Source organism: Chanodichthys erythropterus, chromosome 4 (assembly GCF_024489055.1).
Source record: "Chanodichthys erythropterus isolate Z2021 chromosome 4, ASM2448905v1, whole genome shotgun sequence".
NCBI lineage: Eukaryota > Metazoa > Chordata > Actinopteri > Cypriniformes > Xenocyprididae > Chanodichthys > Chanodichthys erythropterus.
The window spans coordinates 20,259,605-20,279,167 of NC_090224.1; the positions used below are offsets into that span (position 1 = coordinate 20,259,605).

The 19,563-nt window shown below is 33.8% G+C and overlaps 1 protein-coding gene across 8 annotated transcripts in view; it reads right to left on the reverse strand.

Annotated features, from left to right (window-relative positions):
• Window positions 1-18,226, reverse strand: part of filip1b (filamin A interacting protein 1b) — a 32,462-nt gene extending 14,236 nt beyond the window's left edge. For 4 of the 8 annotated variants that reach the window (XM_067384449.1, XM_067384447.1, XM_067384444.1 and 1 more), the window contains exons 1-4: window positions 17,807-18,225; window positions 5,485-5,772; window positions 3,906-4,079; window positions 3,515-3,693 (exon numbers count right to left, since the gene is read on the reverse strand). In XM_067384449.1, the coding sequence (XP_067240550.1) occupies window positions 3,515-3,693; window positions 3,906-4,079; window positions 5,485-5,766 (635 nt within the window). In that variant the 5' untranslated portion in view covers window positions 5,767-5,772; window positions 17,807-18,225. Of the gene's footprint in view, window positions 1-3,514; window positions 3,694-3,905; window positions 4,080-5,484; window positions 5,773-13,550; window positions 13,650-17,806 lie in introns of all 8 variants that reach the window. The other 4 variants (XM_067384443.1, XM_067384446.1, XM_067384441.1 and 1 more) reach the window with 2 other exon arrangements.
• Window positions 18,227-19,563: the final 1,337 nt, after the last annotated feature.

Here is a 19,563-nt window from a genome sequence, read left to right on the forward strand (position 1 = left end):
AAGGGAAAAGTTTTGTTTTGTAAGAGAACAATGTCGCACTCTCTTGGTTCAGATGAAGCCCTGTCACTCAGAAATGCCATGATAAATAAATAATACACTATCAGTCAACAGATAAGATTTTTTGCTATGTTTTTGAAAGAAACTCTTGCTCACAGAGGCTTTATGTAATCAAAAATACAGTAAAAACAGTCATCATTTAGACTAACTTTTCTATTTGAATATATTTAAAATTTTACTGATGATTTCAAAAGGATCATGTGACACTAAAGACTGGAGTAATGATGCTGAAAATTCAGCTTTGATTACAGGAATAAGTTACATTTTGCATTCAAATAGAAAACAGTTCTTTTAAAATGTAATAATATTTCACAATATTACTGTTTTTACTGTATTTTTGATCAAATAAATGCAGCCTAGGTCAGACTTTTTTTCAAAAATACAAAACAAAACAACTTTTGACCGTTAGTGTAAATGAATAAAAAGTAAAAATGATAAGATCCCTGCTCAGCAAATAATATTTGGAAAAAAAGGTTGAATCATTTCATTATTGCAGGAAGTTTACTGATATAGTTGGCATTTCTCAGATATTGGCAGAGGTTAAAGATGACAGCTGGGAAATTCTTCAGAAACCATCAGATCCACTGTAACATGTGCAGCCAGAGACTTATAAATCATAAATCATGTGAATGGTGATAGAATGACATCATCATCTGGCGTCTAGTTTAAATGTGCTCGCGATTTAAATTACAGCCCGAATATCAAGAGCACATGAAACTTCCAGATGTAGTTTTAATTGGTGATGTTTGCTAATGCAGCTAAAGTAAGTCTGAAACTTTGATGTGTAACTCCAGACATAAATGATGTGCTATTACTTTTTAAGTGATCAGACTTATAATTTTTGTCTGGCGAATGATAAAACAGGTGAAAAAATTTCCTGAGGACCTAAGGCCATATTTACAGACACGAATATCAGAGTCTTGAGGTGTGCCTATATAAATGAATATGAAACAGTTCAGTTTTGATTTCATGAAAACAACAAACTTGTTGATGGTAAAATCATTGGTATCGGTCTTGCACTGACCTATATGCCAATCAAAGAACAAAACTAATTGTCCTCTTCAGATTACAGTCTTTTTTTGAGTGTGGGACTTCAAGAGGAAAAACAGCAAGTGTAAATGTCATGTGAAAGAGAGAGAGGTAATTTGAGGAGGAAGGGCATTGCGGATGCTTCTAGAAGCTCAACGCACAGCAGTTTTATATTCCTGGCGGGATTCCCCGCCATCGCCCTGCGTTCAGTCCCAGGTGGCGTGGTGCTGGAGTGACCTCACCTGCTATGAATCTCTGAAATGAGAGAATTATGGAGGAATGTGCAAACACACGGGCTGGAGATGAGAGTGATAAGTGAAGGGAAGGAGTGAGACTGAACGGTGCCAATGCAATAAACTAGAGCAAAGAAATAATGTTTCTATAGACTTTTACAGACTTTTTTTCCAATGGTGCATCACACAGATGAGTTCTGTTTTAAAAAGCAGTACAATTGACAAATGAAAAACAAAAGATTAGGAAATTAAAGATATATTTGCAGTCTTTTCTACAGTAAATTAGCATCTAAAATAAATTTAAATTTGGGGATAATGGAGCATATTTCAATTTCATTCGCTTCAAAACATTTAATAGGTTTCCTTAAGAAATTTTGAGCAAAATATCACATGCTACTCAAGTTCAGGGTTGTAAACAGGAAGTCAGGGGACCGTGACTGTAGTCGACCACTATAGGGGTCTTATCAGAATATGAACAATCTCATTGTCTCTGTCTGGAATTGTTTGGATTTTGCAGTTATGAGTCACCTGATTTTCCATTGATAAATATATTGTTTAATAAATAATTTATATGTGCACTAGAGTTAAAATATTTGGGATTGGTAAGATGTGTTATTTTTATTATTGGTCACCAAGGCTGCATTTATTTGATAAAAAATACAGTAAAATTGTGAAATATTATTACAATTTAAAATAACTGTTTTCTATTTGAATATATGTTAAAATGTAATGTATTCCTGTGATCAAAGCTGAATTTTCAGCATCATTACTCCAGTCTTCAGTGTCACATGATCTTTCAGAAAATGTTCTGATATGATGATTTGATGCTCAAGAAATATTTCTCATTATTATCAATGTTGAAAACAGCTTCATATTTTTGTAATAATTTTTTTTCATGATTCTTTGATGAACAGAAGAACAGCATTTTTTTTAAATAGAAATCTTTTGTAAGATTATAAATGTTTTTACTGTCACTTTTGATCAATTTAATGCATCCTTGCTGAATAAAAGTGTACATTTCTTTCAAACAAAACATTTGCTGAGAAAAGAGTGCATGAAAATTCGCTGACCCCATGACCCCAAACTTTTGAACAAGAGTGTAGTTCAACATACCAGAATATGTTAATATTTACTGGGTGCAATTATGTTATTTGATGAAATATTTGTGTGTGTGTCTGTAAGGTCACTGTGATTTTGCCAAGTAAGACATGTTCCTGGATCAACATATTTTGTTGACCCCGGAACAACATTCCTGTCTGAAAATGTAGTCATAACCCCATCCATACCCCTAAACTTAACCCTACCCATAACTCATCCACAAAATCAGAGGGACATAACAGGTGAATAACAGTGATGTAGAAGCACCTAACTCTGGTTGTAAGTCTAAACTTGACATAAACTGTAAACTTGTCCCTCAAATCTGAATTGTTGATTGGAATGTTGTTTCATGATCAACAAAGATGCTGACATCCTTAAACAGTGTCTTTGTTCACCATGAAACACTCATTTTACTTCTGAAAAGTGATAAAATAATGTGGGAAAACACTTGATTGCATCCACCAGAAACTGACTAAGTGGTGAAAAAAAGTGGTTGTCAGTCCCCAAATGCACCACCATGATGCATAAATTTTGCAATTTAAATAATATATCATAATATATAATTTTTCCCCACATTATTCATAATGAGAATTTTGAGAGGATATGTACTTAATTTCTAATATGCTAATTTCTTTAGGAAGCTTCCAGAAAAGCCATTGACCCGTGGAGCTCCCCATATTGTCATTTATGTTCATTTGAGTCTATTCATCTCCATATATACATGTAGCTCAGATGCTCCTGGTCTAATGACTGGAGCTCTGCAGGGCCTCAATCTGCCCTTTTCACATTCTCAGAAGAACACCACGCTAACGGCGGGCCTTTTTGATGCCGTCACCCCTTAATTTGCCGCTATAAGGCCCTTTGTGTGATTTAGGACAGTGTGGTCACCAATACAACCATGTGCAATTCATAGCTTTGATGCCACATGGTTGTAGTTGCTTTCAAATGAGGCTACGGTGAGAAGTTTTTGCCTACTTTATGATCTGCAGACTATGACGTTTTTAATTTTGTCATTAGGTTATCATTTTTTCCACTTCATGAGCACATTTTACTGTTGACAGATATCTCTGATTCATTCGCACAGGATGTCTCCTCACCTCTCTCTCTCCTGCTCCAGCAAGTTGGTGAAATCGTCGCTTTTGTTCATGAAGTCAACGTGTTTGCGCTTTTCACTGTCCAGTTCTGTGACGGTGCGACGGTGGCACTTCTCAGCTAACAGCAGCTGCTCTAACATTCGTCTGTACGTGTCCCGGTGCTTCTCCTCCAAGCGGTCCAGCTATAAAAACAACGATTATTATCATCATGAATTGCTTGCACTGGCACAACAACATGTTATAATATGCACTGCTTTTTACATTTAAATTTAATGCATTTGCCAGATGCTTTTATTCAAAGCAACTTGCGTTGCATTCAAAGTTCTTTTGATAAAATGTAAACTGAAAATTCAGGTTTGAATGGTTTCTAGTTGAATAAAGCAGTGTTTCTCACCTCTATCATAGGTATCTCATAAACATCGTCTCTGATCATGTTGCTGCTGGTCATCAGACTGTCTCTCTGCAGAGCTTGAAGAGGTTTGACTGGAACCGCAGATCCGTAATGAGCCTCCAGAACCTCGGGCCGTGTTCTCTCAGACTGCAGCATGTGGATGATGTCTTCACGGGCCTAAAACAATAGAATCATTGCATTACTGTGGTACCATGATACTTTGATATGTACCATGGTACTGGATGTTTGTCATATTTCCATAATACTCCAAACAAAAAATAATTTGGTGCAAAAAAAAAAATCCTAGGATAAAGTATCCTTCTTTTTTAAAATAACCCAAGCATTTCTCATTTGCTGATTAAATTGTTTAAAAACATGATAACAAAAAAAAAAGAACTGGTCAAAATAAAAATTAAAATTTGATAAAAGATTTAAATTATTATTTTTTAATAATTTTTTAAGAAAACAAAAGTTTTTCATTTGTCAGTGCAAACGGCTACATTCTCACTGTTCACCAGAAGAGGGAGCTATATCCTTTCACAAAAGCAGAACACCAACACAACCACGTCAATGGCTGTATGCACTAAAATACTAGAGTTTGTACACTGTGTGCAGTATGCACATTTTCTGAACACTACCATTCAAAAGTTTGGGTAAGATATTTTATGTTTTTAAAAGTCTTTTACACTCACCCAGGTTGCATTTATTTGATCAAAAATACAAAAACAAAAACAGTTATTTTGTGAAATACTGTATTATTAACATTTAAAATTATTGTTTTCTATTTTAAAATACTTATGAAATTTATACCTGTGATCAAAGCTGAATTTTCAGCATCATTACTCTAGTCTTCAGTGTCACATGATCCTTCAGAAATCATTCTAATATGATGATTTACTGCTCAAGAAATATTTCTGATTTTTATCAATGTTGAAAACAGTTGTGCTGCTTCATATTTTTTGTGGAAACCCTGAAACATTTTTCAAGGATTCTTCGATGAATGATTTTGTATCGTTATAAATGTGTTACTTTTGATCAATTTAATGCATCATTACAGAACAAAAGTATTAATTTCTTTCTTTCAAAAAATATCTGACCCCACTTTTGAAATTGCCAAAAAAGAGCAAGTACACAACCAGAGCATACTCTATTATTACGCTGACAGAACATTACCATAGTACTTATACAGTAGTTTCTGTCAAAATACTATAGTTTACTTACTGTTAGTGCTTTTAAATCATCATATATTCATTTGGAATCTCCTTCAAACAGCTTCAGAATCTATTTAATTTCTTTTGTGAATGACAGTGATGCAAGTAAAATCGTAAATTAAACAAAGATTGTTGGAGTACATTTTACAATAAAATATATTCCAGCTTTTTCTACTTCATTCTCATTCTAATTCAATGTGTTACTTGGTATTTCTTTGTAACTGAGTGAAAATTGTAACAAAGTTAATCTTACACCGATGATTTTTCAGTGTAGCAGGTCACTGTAGGTTTTACTGTAGCAATAACAGTATTTTGGCAGGAACTTACTATGCTTAACATACAACGCATGACATCACGCAGTCACATTTCACCTGAACTTCTCCCTCCATGATCCCCAGCAGATGGACGAGGTCTTCTTTGGAGAGGTCCATCAGTCTGGCTCTCCTCAGCTGCATCTCACAAGACTTCTGAGGCTTCTTCAACGTCCCACAAACAACAACCTTCTCCTCATTGCTCTCGTTTTCCTCCTGAGCTTTGGTTTTCTTTCTCATCAGCTCCTGTTTGCTTCCCTCTTTCTCAATGTTGTGTATTCTAGCGAGAGGCTTCAGTGGTCTGTTCTCTGGCCCCTCCATATCGCTGGTCCTGGACCTCATCTTCACCTGCATGTGCAAACATAGATGGACATCAGCTACAGATACAACAATAAAACAGCTAATATCTTTCATTATCTGATGCTCCGGGTTTTTTGGAACCATTCAAAATGTATATAATGGAATTAACATGATATACTTGCAATGGTGTCAAAAAAAAAACAAAAAAAAAAAATGCAATTGCCAAGTTTTATGGTAATTTAGGCAAGCCACTACAGGCGAAACCATAGTTTTATAATGCACTTGTAAATTTTGAGATTTTGGGCTTTTTTATAACGCATTTATTTTATTGCATTTTATCTATTTGCATCTGTAGATTTCAATTACAATACATATCTTTAAAGGCTGTGAGTTTGAGTCAGAAATCTCCACTTTACAGTTTTATTCCTGTCTATATTCTGAAGGTTTTTACAGACGGGTTTGTTATAGATCATTTAGATTACTTGATTTTTTTTTTCTTTCTGGCTGTTGACATTATTTGCTGTTTTTTGAGTGATTAAAATACATGCAAAAGCCCCTTTTTAAAAGCCTTTAACTCTAATATAATATCATATTTTGAACTTTATCCAATGTTCAGATTTCTGTTCTGGAGTGCATATTTAATTAGATAATGCCTTATGTTATTTAAACATAACATTACAGAAATTTTGCCATGCAAAAAAATAAGTAAATAAATAAAAATTTGCTGCATAAAAGGTGTAAAGGTTTAAAAAGCAATGTACACAGGATGACTACAGGACCATTTTCTACAGATGACTCTCATATCAAATGTCTACAGTCTCAAGCTCTGAGCCAACTCTTAATATTTAATTATGTAGTTTGCCCTTGTAGCAAATCTGCAACAGCCTCATTTCTCATGTTCCCATGTGCAGATTTAAGAGGGGGATTTCCCTGAGAGAGAGAGAGAGAGAGAGAGAGAGAGAGAGAGGGATGTAATGACTGCTGAGCTCAACTATGATATCAGGATTTTTGATAAACTGTGTACACGCTGCCTCCCGTATGATCTCACACCCAACCTATCTGGCCTGGCTCTCGCTCAGATCCAGCACTGCCCTCATAGTGTCTCAAATCACACACATCAGTCAGGATCCATGTTCCCATCAGAACTGCATCTGGATAAAAATACTGTGGAACCTCAGATCATCACAGCATTTAATGAAGCTTATTATTAGAACAAGATGTTCACTATGTTGAGTTCTGCAGTAGGTCATAAGGCCACACATATGAGCATTTGAGCAACATTATGAGAACTAATCTAATCTAAACTAATCTTTTTCAAACTACATGTTCATGTAGCTTTTTCATCCAAAGATACAAAGAATAAGATAATGAAATTTGATAACCAAAGTCAGAATTATTCTGACTGTTCTGCATATACTGTATAGTAGCTTTTATATATATATAAGTATATAAGTACATAAGTATATATATATATATAAAAATCATAAATATATTTGATATATTTGATATTTTATAGACATACAAATATTGACAATTACTTAAATTCTATATATATTTAAGTAATTGTCAATATTTGTATCACACTATTGCTGTGTGTGTGTGTGTGTGTGTGTGTGTGTGTATTTGATATTTTATATACAGACATACAAATACTGACAATTACTTATATATATTTATATATATATATATATAATTTTTAAGTAATTGTCAATATTTGTATGTCTGTATATAAAATATCATATATATATATATATATATATATATATATATATATATATATATATATATATATATATATATATATATACACACACAAATAGTGTGATACAAATATTGACAATTACTTAAATATATATAGAATTTAAGTAATTGTCAATATTTGTATATATCGTATTTTTATTTATGTAATTGACAATATTTGTATCTGTCTATAAAATATAAAATATATCAAATATATTTATGATATATATATATATATATATATATATATATATATATATATATATATATATTTTTTTTTTTTTTTTTTAAATATAAATATAATTGCATATTATTTATGCGATGATCGCATAAACGATTGGCTGATATTTTTAAGGCCCTACCTCGTGCACAGATGATGTATATTAATATTATTCCTTTCAGTGCACCTAATAAATAGTCTTTTATCAGTTAGTAAAGACAGTTTCAAGTAATATTGCAAAAAATTCATAAAACAAAACATCCTCTGTAGCACCTTTAAATTATATTAGGTTATTTATTAATGAAATATTGTTAATGTTTTATTATTTTTTTATGATTACATATAATCATAAATATTTATTATATGCAGTATTAAAACTATTAATATGATACATAATATTTTGTAGGACGACAGGATGATAGATATGAAAGAAAGAAAAAAAAGACAGATGGACCAACCTAAAATCTATGAAAACATCAATATTGAATAATAGAAACATCAATAATGAATATGTTAATCTCAGGTTCTTGTAAGTTTGAAGTGAATATGATGAAACCAGCAAGTAACCAAAGACGGGAAAACCCTGGCAGATGAATTGTTGCAGTAAGAATTTGTGTTATTAATAGCAGCGTTGCGCAGTCGTGGCCATGGGAGTGTTTTCATTTTGATCGTGACTCAATCACTGTCCAAAATAGCAATAACAACAGTTGTATACACACACATCATGTCTTCTATGAAGGAATACAAAAACAGAAGCTGTTGACAGACTGATACTGTCTCAAACTGCAATTTAGATGAGAGTTCAATCTATTGCAGTTTTTCACAAACCTCAAAGTTCCAACTCAAGAGAGACGGGTGTATTTTTAACTTTGATTATGCCTGAGAGTTTTGGGGTGACCTTAGCTCTGTTATTATTGGAGACGGAGGCAGCTGGGAGATATAAATGAGAGTTTGTCTTATATTTATACTGAGAATATGCACCTCGCTCCTGAAGAGCTCCCCGGGCGCTCCACGCAGCTGCTCCTTGCTGAAATTGAGTGGTATTTATAGAGTCACACTTGTGTACAGGAGACACCAGAAAGACACACTTCATCCACCAATCGGATCAAGGCTGTTTAAATTCTCAGCTATCAGTTTTGTTATATGCATGTCCCCTGGGAAATTTAAATGCCTGAATGCAGTGAATGAGCACCGGTTACTCGCAGTTCCAGTGATAATTAATTCCTCAGATTCTCAGGGTATTTTCAGCAGAGGTGGACGAACATCGGTGGCACTTCGTTTATATTTACTAATGGATACTGTTGGAGCTCGATGCACACGGACACACACTCAAACACCGACACATTCTTTGTTGGCATAACAGTACGGCTAATCTGGGATCACAAAAACTGATTCATGCCAAACAAACATATGTTATGCTTTTTTCATGAATTCAAAAGCAAAAAATTTATAAAGAAAAAATTATCTACCACAAAAAATAATAATAAAAAAAAGAATTATTATATAAATAAATACATATTATATATATATATATATATATATATATATATATATATATATATATATATATATATATATATATATATATATATATATATTATATTATTTTTATTTATATAATTCTTTTTATTATTATTTTTTGTGGTAGATCATTTTTAACTATTATTTTTTTATATTTAAAAATAGTTTTTTTCTGTTAGTAGTTTTAATTATTTACTATTAAATGAATGTATATTAATGTATATGTAATATTAAAATTATTAAGATTATTTTTATTTTATTCATATAATATTTTGTAGAATGATAGGTCTATTGAAAAAAATAAAATATTAAACTAAAATATTAAAAATAAAAGCTTATTCACAATCTTTATATAAATAAATATATATATAATTAATAAGCTTTTATTTTTAATATTTTTAGTTTTGTTTTAATTTTAATTTTAGTTACTTTTTAGTATGTGCTTTTTATTAGTTTTATTAAATATTTATAAATAGTTTTATTTTATTTCTGTTAGTAGCTTTAATATTTTAACGAACTAAATGCTAGCAACATTTCTCATTTTCATTTAGTGCAAATTTTTCATCTAATACTTATATTTAATTTTATTTCAGTTATCAAACATATCTGTAATAGTCTTAGATAACTATAACAACACTGTCACGCACTAGTGTTACTGCCATTGAAATACACAGGAATGATAATAGATCGTTTTCTCCAAGTATTACAGATCTTCTTGGTTTCAACCACTATACTAACCTCAACTATATTACCAGTGTTAAACAACATAAAGGCAGGTGGTAACAGTTGTCTAAATATCTTCTCACGCATCTTCCACTACACAGAGAGACAGACCTGAACACGCGCACAGACAGTTCGCGAGGAAAACGTCAGAGTTTGTTTCATGGCTGGAGGATTGTGACTAAATAAGGACAGAGAAACTCTAACATTGATGCATGTGTCTGGCACAAACTGAAGCGCTGCATTTGTGTTGATCATATGAATGCCAAAATTAAGTTCATCATATGGTCATTAATTTAACACATCAGGCACACAGAACTATTGTATCTGCTCTCTATCTGCTACGTTATTAATATAAGGGATTTATTTGCTTTATTTTCAAAAAATGTCAGAGATAATCCCTGGAAAGTTATTAACCCACATGAAAGAAAAAAATGCAAGACATCTTATTTTTAATTATCTTGCTGACTTGCTCATTAATAATGACTTGCTGAAGTGTCCTGCTTCAGATGTTTGTCCTGAAGAAAAAAGTAAACTCTAGATGTGTCTCCTCTAGAGATTAGAAATGATCTCTGCAATGTTTCAAAGTGATCTGAGCTGCTATTCACATTCATTTTACAGCCTTAAACTGCTATTGAGTCTTTTTTTGACTTGCTTTCCACTTAAAATATCTCCAAACAAATCCTTAAAAGCAAGATACATGTACGTTAAGATTTGATTTTAGAGAATTCACCTTAAATACGCCAGATTTTTTAATACTTAAAACAAGTGAAAAAATCTTTCAAGTGCAGTAAAACAAAATAAACTTATATTAAAGATACATTCTCTGGAAACTAGTTTTAATATTGTATGTAATATGTTTTGAAGATTTTTTAGATATTATAACTGGAAAATTAGACTAAAATACTAGTTAAAGTAGGCATAAAACAGAAGTTGTGGCAGTCTTTTCTTCCCTATTTTGACGTATATCCGAGTGAAATGGCTTCTGGAACAAGAAAAAATGTAGGGCGGGGCTTGATTTTGTCCATGGGGAATTGATTGGATGGTTGTTGTTCGCTATTGGTGGTTCTCATGTGAGTGACAGGTTGTCCCAGCCTTCGCACATCATCAGAGAAGAGATTTTTGATAATTTAACAGGAAAATTATATTAAAATACTTGTTAAGAGTAGGATTTGTATTTGCTGTATGCCAAATTTTCATCCATTTTTATTGCTCCTATAGAGCATTTTATGGTAAATATCTGAGACTGAAATGAGCAGAGCAGAATGCAATTTCACCAAAACCAAAGCATTCTCCTCTGTAAATCTTCCCAACAGATTTAGTCATTCTTTCATCAGAAATACAACACAGACTACAACATTTTCAGTGCATCGGGTAAAACACTTCCTATCAGGGCACAAGCTCAACCATCTGCCATTTCCTACTGTACCATCCTGTAGCGTGAGCCTCTAAAAATACCTATATCACAAGAGCGCACCAGATATTTTGTGCCAGAATGCAAAGTCAAGATCAAATAAAAATGAAACCTATTTACTGCCTTCTGCTGAAGGTCTACAGCCTTAATCTAATAAATGTGACCTGATGTCACCCAATATGAAGGAGAGAGAGTGTGTGACAGAAATAAATAGAGGACAGAGGGAGGTTGTAGAGTACATATAAAAATAGTAATCATAAACTATCCAAGTTTAAAATGGTACATGATGAAAATGTGGAGTCGCGTTACAGGTGAGAGTTCAAGTGGACTCTCATACTGTACTTCAAATGAAGGTCATGCTACTGTACTGAAACTTGCCTCTTTCCTCATCTGTATCACCTCTGTGACTCTCTAATTTACATTTTTCCACATACCATGTAAGAGGTAAAATACAGTCAGTCAGTCATTATTGCAAAACAAACACAGATAGGATGAACAAAACTCCTGTCTTTATACAATAATTGTGGAATGTAGCGACTGACCAATCAGAATCAAGTTTTCTAGAGAGATGTGGAATATATAACTTTCTGTGGTAGATGCAGGCTGTAATTCCATATTTATTGTAATGAGGTCGAAATTATTTTAGATTAGTAATGATGATAAGTACTTTAAATAGTGGTATTTTGCAAAGCTGTAATGGATGGATGGATGGACGGACGGATGGATGGATGGATGGAACAAATGAACAATGGATGGATGGATGGATGGATGGAACAAATGAACAATGGATGGATGGATGGATGGATGGAACAAATGAACAATGGATGGATGAATAGAACAAATGAATGAATGAACGATGGATGGATGGTTGGAATGAATGAACGATGGATGGATGAATAGAACAAATGAACGAATGAAAAATGGATGGATGGATGATTGGATCATATATCCATACATAGAACGACTGAACAATGGATGGATCATATATCCATACATAAATATATAGAACGAATGAATGGTGGATGGATGGAGGATGGATGGAACAAATGAACGAATGGATGGATGGATGAATGGAACAAATGAACGAATGAACAATGGATGGATCATATATCCATACATAAGTATATAGAACGAATGAATAGTGGATGGATGGAGGATGGATGGAACAAATGAACGAATGGATGGATGGAACAAATGAACGATGGATGGATGAATAGAACAAATGAATGAATGAACGATGGATGGATGGATAATATATCCATACAAAGAACGAATGAGCAATGGATGGATGGATGGATGGATGGATGGAATGAACGCTGGATGGATGGATACATACATACATAGAATGAATGAACTATGGATGGATGGATGGATGATGGATGGATGAATAGAACAAATGAATGAATGAAAAATGGATGGATGGATGGATGGATGATTGGATCATATATCTATACATAGAACGAATGAACAATGGATGGATCATATATCCATACAAAAATATATAGAACGAATGAATGATGGATGGATGGATGGATGGATGGATGAATGGAACAAATGAACGATGGATGAATGGGTGGATGGATAGATAGATGACAGAACGAATGATCAATGAATGGATGGATGGACACAGAACGAATGACTGATGGATGGATGGATGGATACATAGAATGAATGAAGGATGGATAGATGACAAAACGAATGAATGATGGATGGACGGATGGATGGATCATATATCCATACATACATAGAATGAATGATTGATAGACAAACAGAAGAATGAACGTTAGATAGAACGACAGATAGAATGATATAACGATAGACAGAACGTTAGATTGACAGATAGATAGATACACAGACAGACAAACAGACCTTGTCAAGTCAACATAATAATAATAAAAATGTTTCAGAAACAAACGGCAGTAAGAATGACCCATGATATGACCCAAAGGCTGCGGCAGCGATGCAACGACAAGCCTTTTCTCAGAAATAGCTCTGCTATCTGGAACATTCTTTCCATCGAACAAACGGCTCCTTCAAAATCACCTCCTTCAGAAAGACATCTGCTGACCCAGAATGAGAAACACTCGTTGTGTAATGACTTCAGCGTTAGCTTCATACACGCTCTGGGAGTCATTCATATCACAGCGCTCGCTTTTGTCCTGCCTGCCTGTGATCGATGAGTACATGTTACTGATAAGCATGTTTTCTTACGGCCGTATGGTTCTGCTCCGATCGTCGGTCACAGTGGACGAACGACCAGATGAACAGATGCCTTTCTGATGGGAGGAAGATGATGTCATTTCCCACGTACTGTACAGTAAAACAGAGGAAATTAGTTAAAGCGATTAAACTCTTGTATCACAGCATGAGTAATTTTATCACACTAACAGATGACTCTATTGTTCTTTTTGCTGAAAAAAATAATAAATAATTGTGCACAATAAGATCAGGAACAAGTATTAATAAAGTGAAGAAGAGCATCAATTATGATCTCATGTTACTTAGGGAGATTAATTAAAGGCTGAAGTTATGCAAGTCTTTTCTTCCCTATTGTGACGTATATCCGAATGAAACGGCTTTGCAAACAAGAACAAATGTAGGGCGGGGCTTGATTTTGTCCGTGGGGAATTGATTGGATGGTTGTGGTTTGTTATTGGTGGATCTCATGTGAGTGACAGGTTGCAGCAAGAGGGAGAAGTTACTAAAGAATATGAGGCACATGAATTAAAAAAAAAAATAAATAATGATATGCACAGATGCATTATTTATAACAAACACTGCAATAATCCTTAAAAAACACGAATGGTCAATTTCAAAGTGACCTTAAAGAATAAACTAATCATCAAATTAGTAACTAGTAGTATGTAACAACTAATCCATCAGGAAAAAAAGATTTCCAAGGGTTCTGCTTGATCATTTGGAGGAGTTTTTCCAAGCCATGAGCGACCCCAGATCTCTCAGCGTCTGCAGTAATGCTTTTGGCTCGCTGCCGTGTTTTTTCTGACAGTAGGTGTGGGCTGCAGCAGAGAGATGACCTCACCACAGAGTCTGCTTTAGCTGTAATGATATAATGTTAATCCTGCGTCCCACGGCTGTGTCACTTTTAGAGACACACACCCTTCCAGAAGGAGTGAAGACTGAGGCTGTATAGCTTGAGTACTAACAGGTAAAGAGTTGAAATTTTACACATGCCGATTTCAGTGCTCATACGCAACTAAAAACTCCTTTCAAAATAAACACGCCCCACTTTCTGTCTTTATATAGGGCCTTTTGCAGATTTATTCTACCAGATTCCTATATGACTGCTAAATTACAACTAACTGCTCTAACTGTGCCAGTACCATAGTAAAGTGATGATATCAGACAATGGTACTTTAAAGGGGTGGTTGAATATGATTTCACTTTTTTAACTTTAGTTAGTGTGTAATGTTACTGTTTGAGCATAAACAACATCTGCAAAGTTATGACGCTCAAAGTTCAATGCAAAGAGAGATATTTTCTTTTAGAGAATTCTCTGTTTAAGGACTACAACAAACGGCTGGTAGGGACTACAACGAGCTTCTTTCCGGGTTGGTGACATCACTAACCCTAAAATTTACATAAACCCCGTCCCCGAGAACACACAACAAAGGGGGCGGGGCCATGTTGGGCTGCTTTAGAGAAGAGGAAGAGTTGTTGTAGTAGAGTGTTGTTGTCATGCCGTCCTTTTACGCCGGACTGCTTCACAAAAGTCAATTCAACACTGGATTTGCACAAAAGATGAACATGACGGCACATGCTAGTGGATGAGTTGAATCAACTCCACAGCAACTACATAAATTTATCCACTGACCATTCAGAAACGTCTAAAAGTTGTAACTTCTTCCTGAGTCTCTCCATCAGTGTCAACTCCGGTTTGAACAATGTAAGGCTGAACACTTTAGTCATTTTGGCTGCGTGAGATTCTCCAGCTTCGTTGTTGTTGAGCTGTTAAAGCTCCGCCCTCTTCTGGAAAGGGGGCGGGGAGCAGCAGCTCATTTGCATTTAAAGGGACACACACAAAAACGGCGTGTTTTTGCTCACACCCAAATAGGGGCAAATTTGACAAGCTATAATAAATGATCTGTGGGTATTTTGAGTTGAAACTTCACAGACACATTTTGGGGACACCCAAATTTTCTTGTGAAAATAGATTTAGATACCGAAGGATTACAGTACCGTTCAAAGGTTTGAGGTTTGTTTTTGTTTTTTAAATGTTTTTGAAAGAAGTCTCTTCTGCTCACCAAGGCTGCATTTATTCGATCAAAAATACAGTAAAATACGTAATATTATTACAACATTTTAAAATGTAATTTATTCCTCTGAATTTTCAGCATCATTACTCCAGTCTTCAGTGTCACATGATCCTTCAGAAATCATTCTAATATGCTGATTTGCTGCTCAAGAAACATTTCTGATTATCATCAATGTTAAAAACAGTCGTCCTGCTTCATATTTTTGTGGATTTTTGTGTCATTCTTTGATGAATAGCATTTATTTGCAATAGAAATCTTTTGTAACATAACAAATGTCTTTACTATCACTTTACCCACATTTAACGTGCCCTCACTGAATAAAAGTTTTAATTTCTTAAAAAAAAAAAAAAAAGACTGACCCCAAACTTTTGAACAGTAATGTATCATACTCATATACTATGGTATTTACAGTACTTTGTTTTTATAGGAAATACAAAGAATACCATAGTACATGCCCCAACACAGCGATACCATTGTAGTTCGATATATACTGTGGTACTCAATGATCACCATATTCATATACCATGGTATTACCGTGACCTTTGGTAATGTTATGGTACCATACAATTATTTATATAATACTTCAAAGCATACCATGGTACTACCAATGTCCAAAACTATAGTATTACCAAGGTTCCTTAACATATGCCATTGTAGAAAATTATACTTTCATATACCATGGTATTTACCATGCCGCATGTCCTAAAGTCATAGTTCTTTGATAAATACCATAGTAAAGACAAGTACACAGTATTTAAATGGTTCTCCAAAGTCCTTCACAAATACCTTGTATACAAAGTGTATGTTTTAGTAAACTCAATAAACATCGATGACGACATTTAGAACCTGCATGCTTTTTGTTAAAAATAAACTAAACACATGTCAATTAACCATCTAAACAAACAGCCTCTGTTTTGTTGCCATGACGACGACAGGCACCAAAAGTAGCAGTGGAAGCTTGTTGTTGTTTCTCACATGGCGGTGCAGAATTAGAACGCTGATGTCATGTACCGCGTCTTATCGCAGCGCGTCAGGTCATTAGTTCAGACCCTAACTGCGGCCGATGATTCAAAGGAAACACTGGGCCGATCATTCCTGTGGCCACGAAAGAAATCACAGATTTGGTTTCAAATCTTTGGTTTCAGTGCACTGATAGTATATGAATACAGAAATCATTCAGTACCATTGTATATACATCAAAGTACCATGTTATTGCATGGTGCTGTCACATTATGACAACTCGCATGCTCAGATTCCAACATTATTTGCAAAACTGAGTCTAAACACAAGCATTCTGGACTTCATCTCTTCTCCTTCTGCTCACCCACATGTGGACTGAAATGTTTAGACAGATCCTAAAGTCCAGAGAGAATATTGAGTCACACAGGCTGATTTAAGACATCATCTCTGTCACTGACGACTTCAAAGCGCTGTAACGTTGCCAGTCGGCTCCCCTGGGCCCGTGTCAGAGGAACTCCTTCAGTAGGAAATGGAATCGCTAAGTGCAATCTGATGAAGCGCTTCCTGAAAGCTGCCCTTACTCACAATGAAGTCAGAGATGAACAAACCTCTCAGTTACATGGTCACCGTAAATGCACAAACACAAATAAAACTAGATTCTAAAACTTCCTGCAAAAGATGTGAGAGGTCATTGACTCACATGTGGGTATTGCTTTTCTGGTGCTAAAGGCTTCTGGGTGGCTTTATCTATTTGTTAGGTGGTTTCTTACTAGCACAAGTTAAAAGATCCTAACGCCGAGTCTCTAGATATAGCTCGAGTCCCTTATTCAACATAAATATGAAGGGTTTTTTATCCAATTCATTAATTCGACTGCTTAGAAATGTAGCGGGGCATGTTGTCACACTATATAGGGTAAGTTGACACTAAAATAACCTGTTGATTATATGCTTTTCAGCTAAATTTAAATAGTAAAAAACAAATCTTAACACAAAAATAATATATGTAAATATATATAGATTTACAGATACAGATTTGTTGGCCAAAATGATAACAACAATTGTAATAAACATATATATATATATATATATATATATATATATATATATATATATATATATATATATATATATATATATATATATATATATATATATATATATATATATATATATATAAAATAGTAAAAATTTTTCCAGTACAAATATTTTGCTGATAAAAATTGCACAACATACCTTTTTATATGGTCCCAAGTTACAGGTATCAGTTCACAGATGACTTTGTGTCAAAGTCAGTGAAGACTTTAAAAGCGTGTCAAAAGAAACGTCCACTTTAATGTCCATCTGTTCCTGGAATAAACCATCACAAAGACGCTCCTTCTTGCGGTCCTGCCTTTACGTTGTCTTCTGCTCCTACAGAGATTGTCCTAGCACTAGCGGTCTGTGAGAACTGTATTGTCCTCTATCCAAGTCTGAGCGAGCAGAACGACTGAGAAAAGAGAGATAGAGAATGACCAATAAGAAGGGATCTTGTTGGTATCACTCCAGCTCACTTCTTTTGCTTTCTCAATGTCCTGGATGAGGGAAAGACGGTAGACAGAGACAGTTTAGACTGTCTGGAGAGACCCCAAAGTCCTTTATGTCCTGACCCGTGAAGCTGTGTGTTGACTAAGAGCTAATTTTAACTCATGCGCTCAGTCTCTCGTAGTGTTCAGCAGCTGAGGGGGTTGAAACAGACGTCTGTGAACCCTGCTGACAGCTGGACCACGGTATTCCGCCAAATGAGGAAAAGACTGTCATAACTACCCAAGCAGTTGCTGGGAAAGAAATGAACTTTCTATCTGAGGTAAATCAAACACTGGGGAGCAAAACTAATATTACAAAACCTTACAAAATGTGTCAAGAACATATCCACATATTAGATTTCATCACAAAAATCAATATATATTACTTAAGTAATTATATATATATATATATATATATATATATATATATATATATATATATATATATATATATATATATATATATATATATATATATATATATATATATATATATATATATATATATATAATTTTTCATTTTTTCCATAAAAAATAAAGCATATTTTCAGGCTGTTAATTATTTTAATTAATGAATTATTCATTCATTCAAGATTTCTTTTTAATTGTGACAATGCAATTAAGTACATTTTACCCACAAATTCTCATTACTATAATGCAAAAAAAGTAAAATATTTATGCATCCTGGTAGCATTTTTTTGTTCTGCATTTAATTTATTCTAAAGAAAAATGAAAAAATATATAAAAAAATAAATATTAGAGTTTATTATCTTAATGCAAAATGTATATTTTATATATTTTGCTTAGCTTAATTTATGCTCCATTAATTCATACTGATTTAATTAATAAATAAATAAAAAATAAATAATACATTTAATTAATAAAAATACATTTTTATTTTTTTACTGTAATACAGTAATATTGGAAATTCCAAAATAGAAAAGTGAAATATCCTGATGCATTATGGGAACAAAAATTAGATTTTTCTGATTTATGATAATGATCATTTAAAACAGGCATCATTTGATGTGTAAATTCTTTCATCTTTCTTTTTTTGCTTTTGAGTTTGGGGTTAACTGTTACTGAGACATGGTTTTGTCAGATTCGTTCACTAAGATGAAAAAAAATAAATAAATAAATAAACATGATCAAATATTTTTGACTATGTAAAACAGGAGACAGTTATTCCCTGACTTTTGGCAAAGTGCCACAAGTGTGACAGCAGATCATGACAAACACTGACACAGAAGTGTCAGAAATGTCACAGAGTCATTTAAACAGGCTTGTGTTTACAGCTCAGTTCCTACTGTAGAGCTGTTTGTCAACAACACTTGTTGTCTTCCTGTTCAAAACATGCATTTATTGCTCAGGTGTTTGAAATCAATCACTTTAAAGGATTAGTGTATAGGGAGCAATGACATTTCCTCT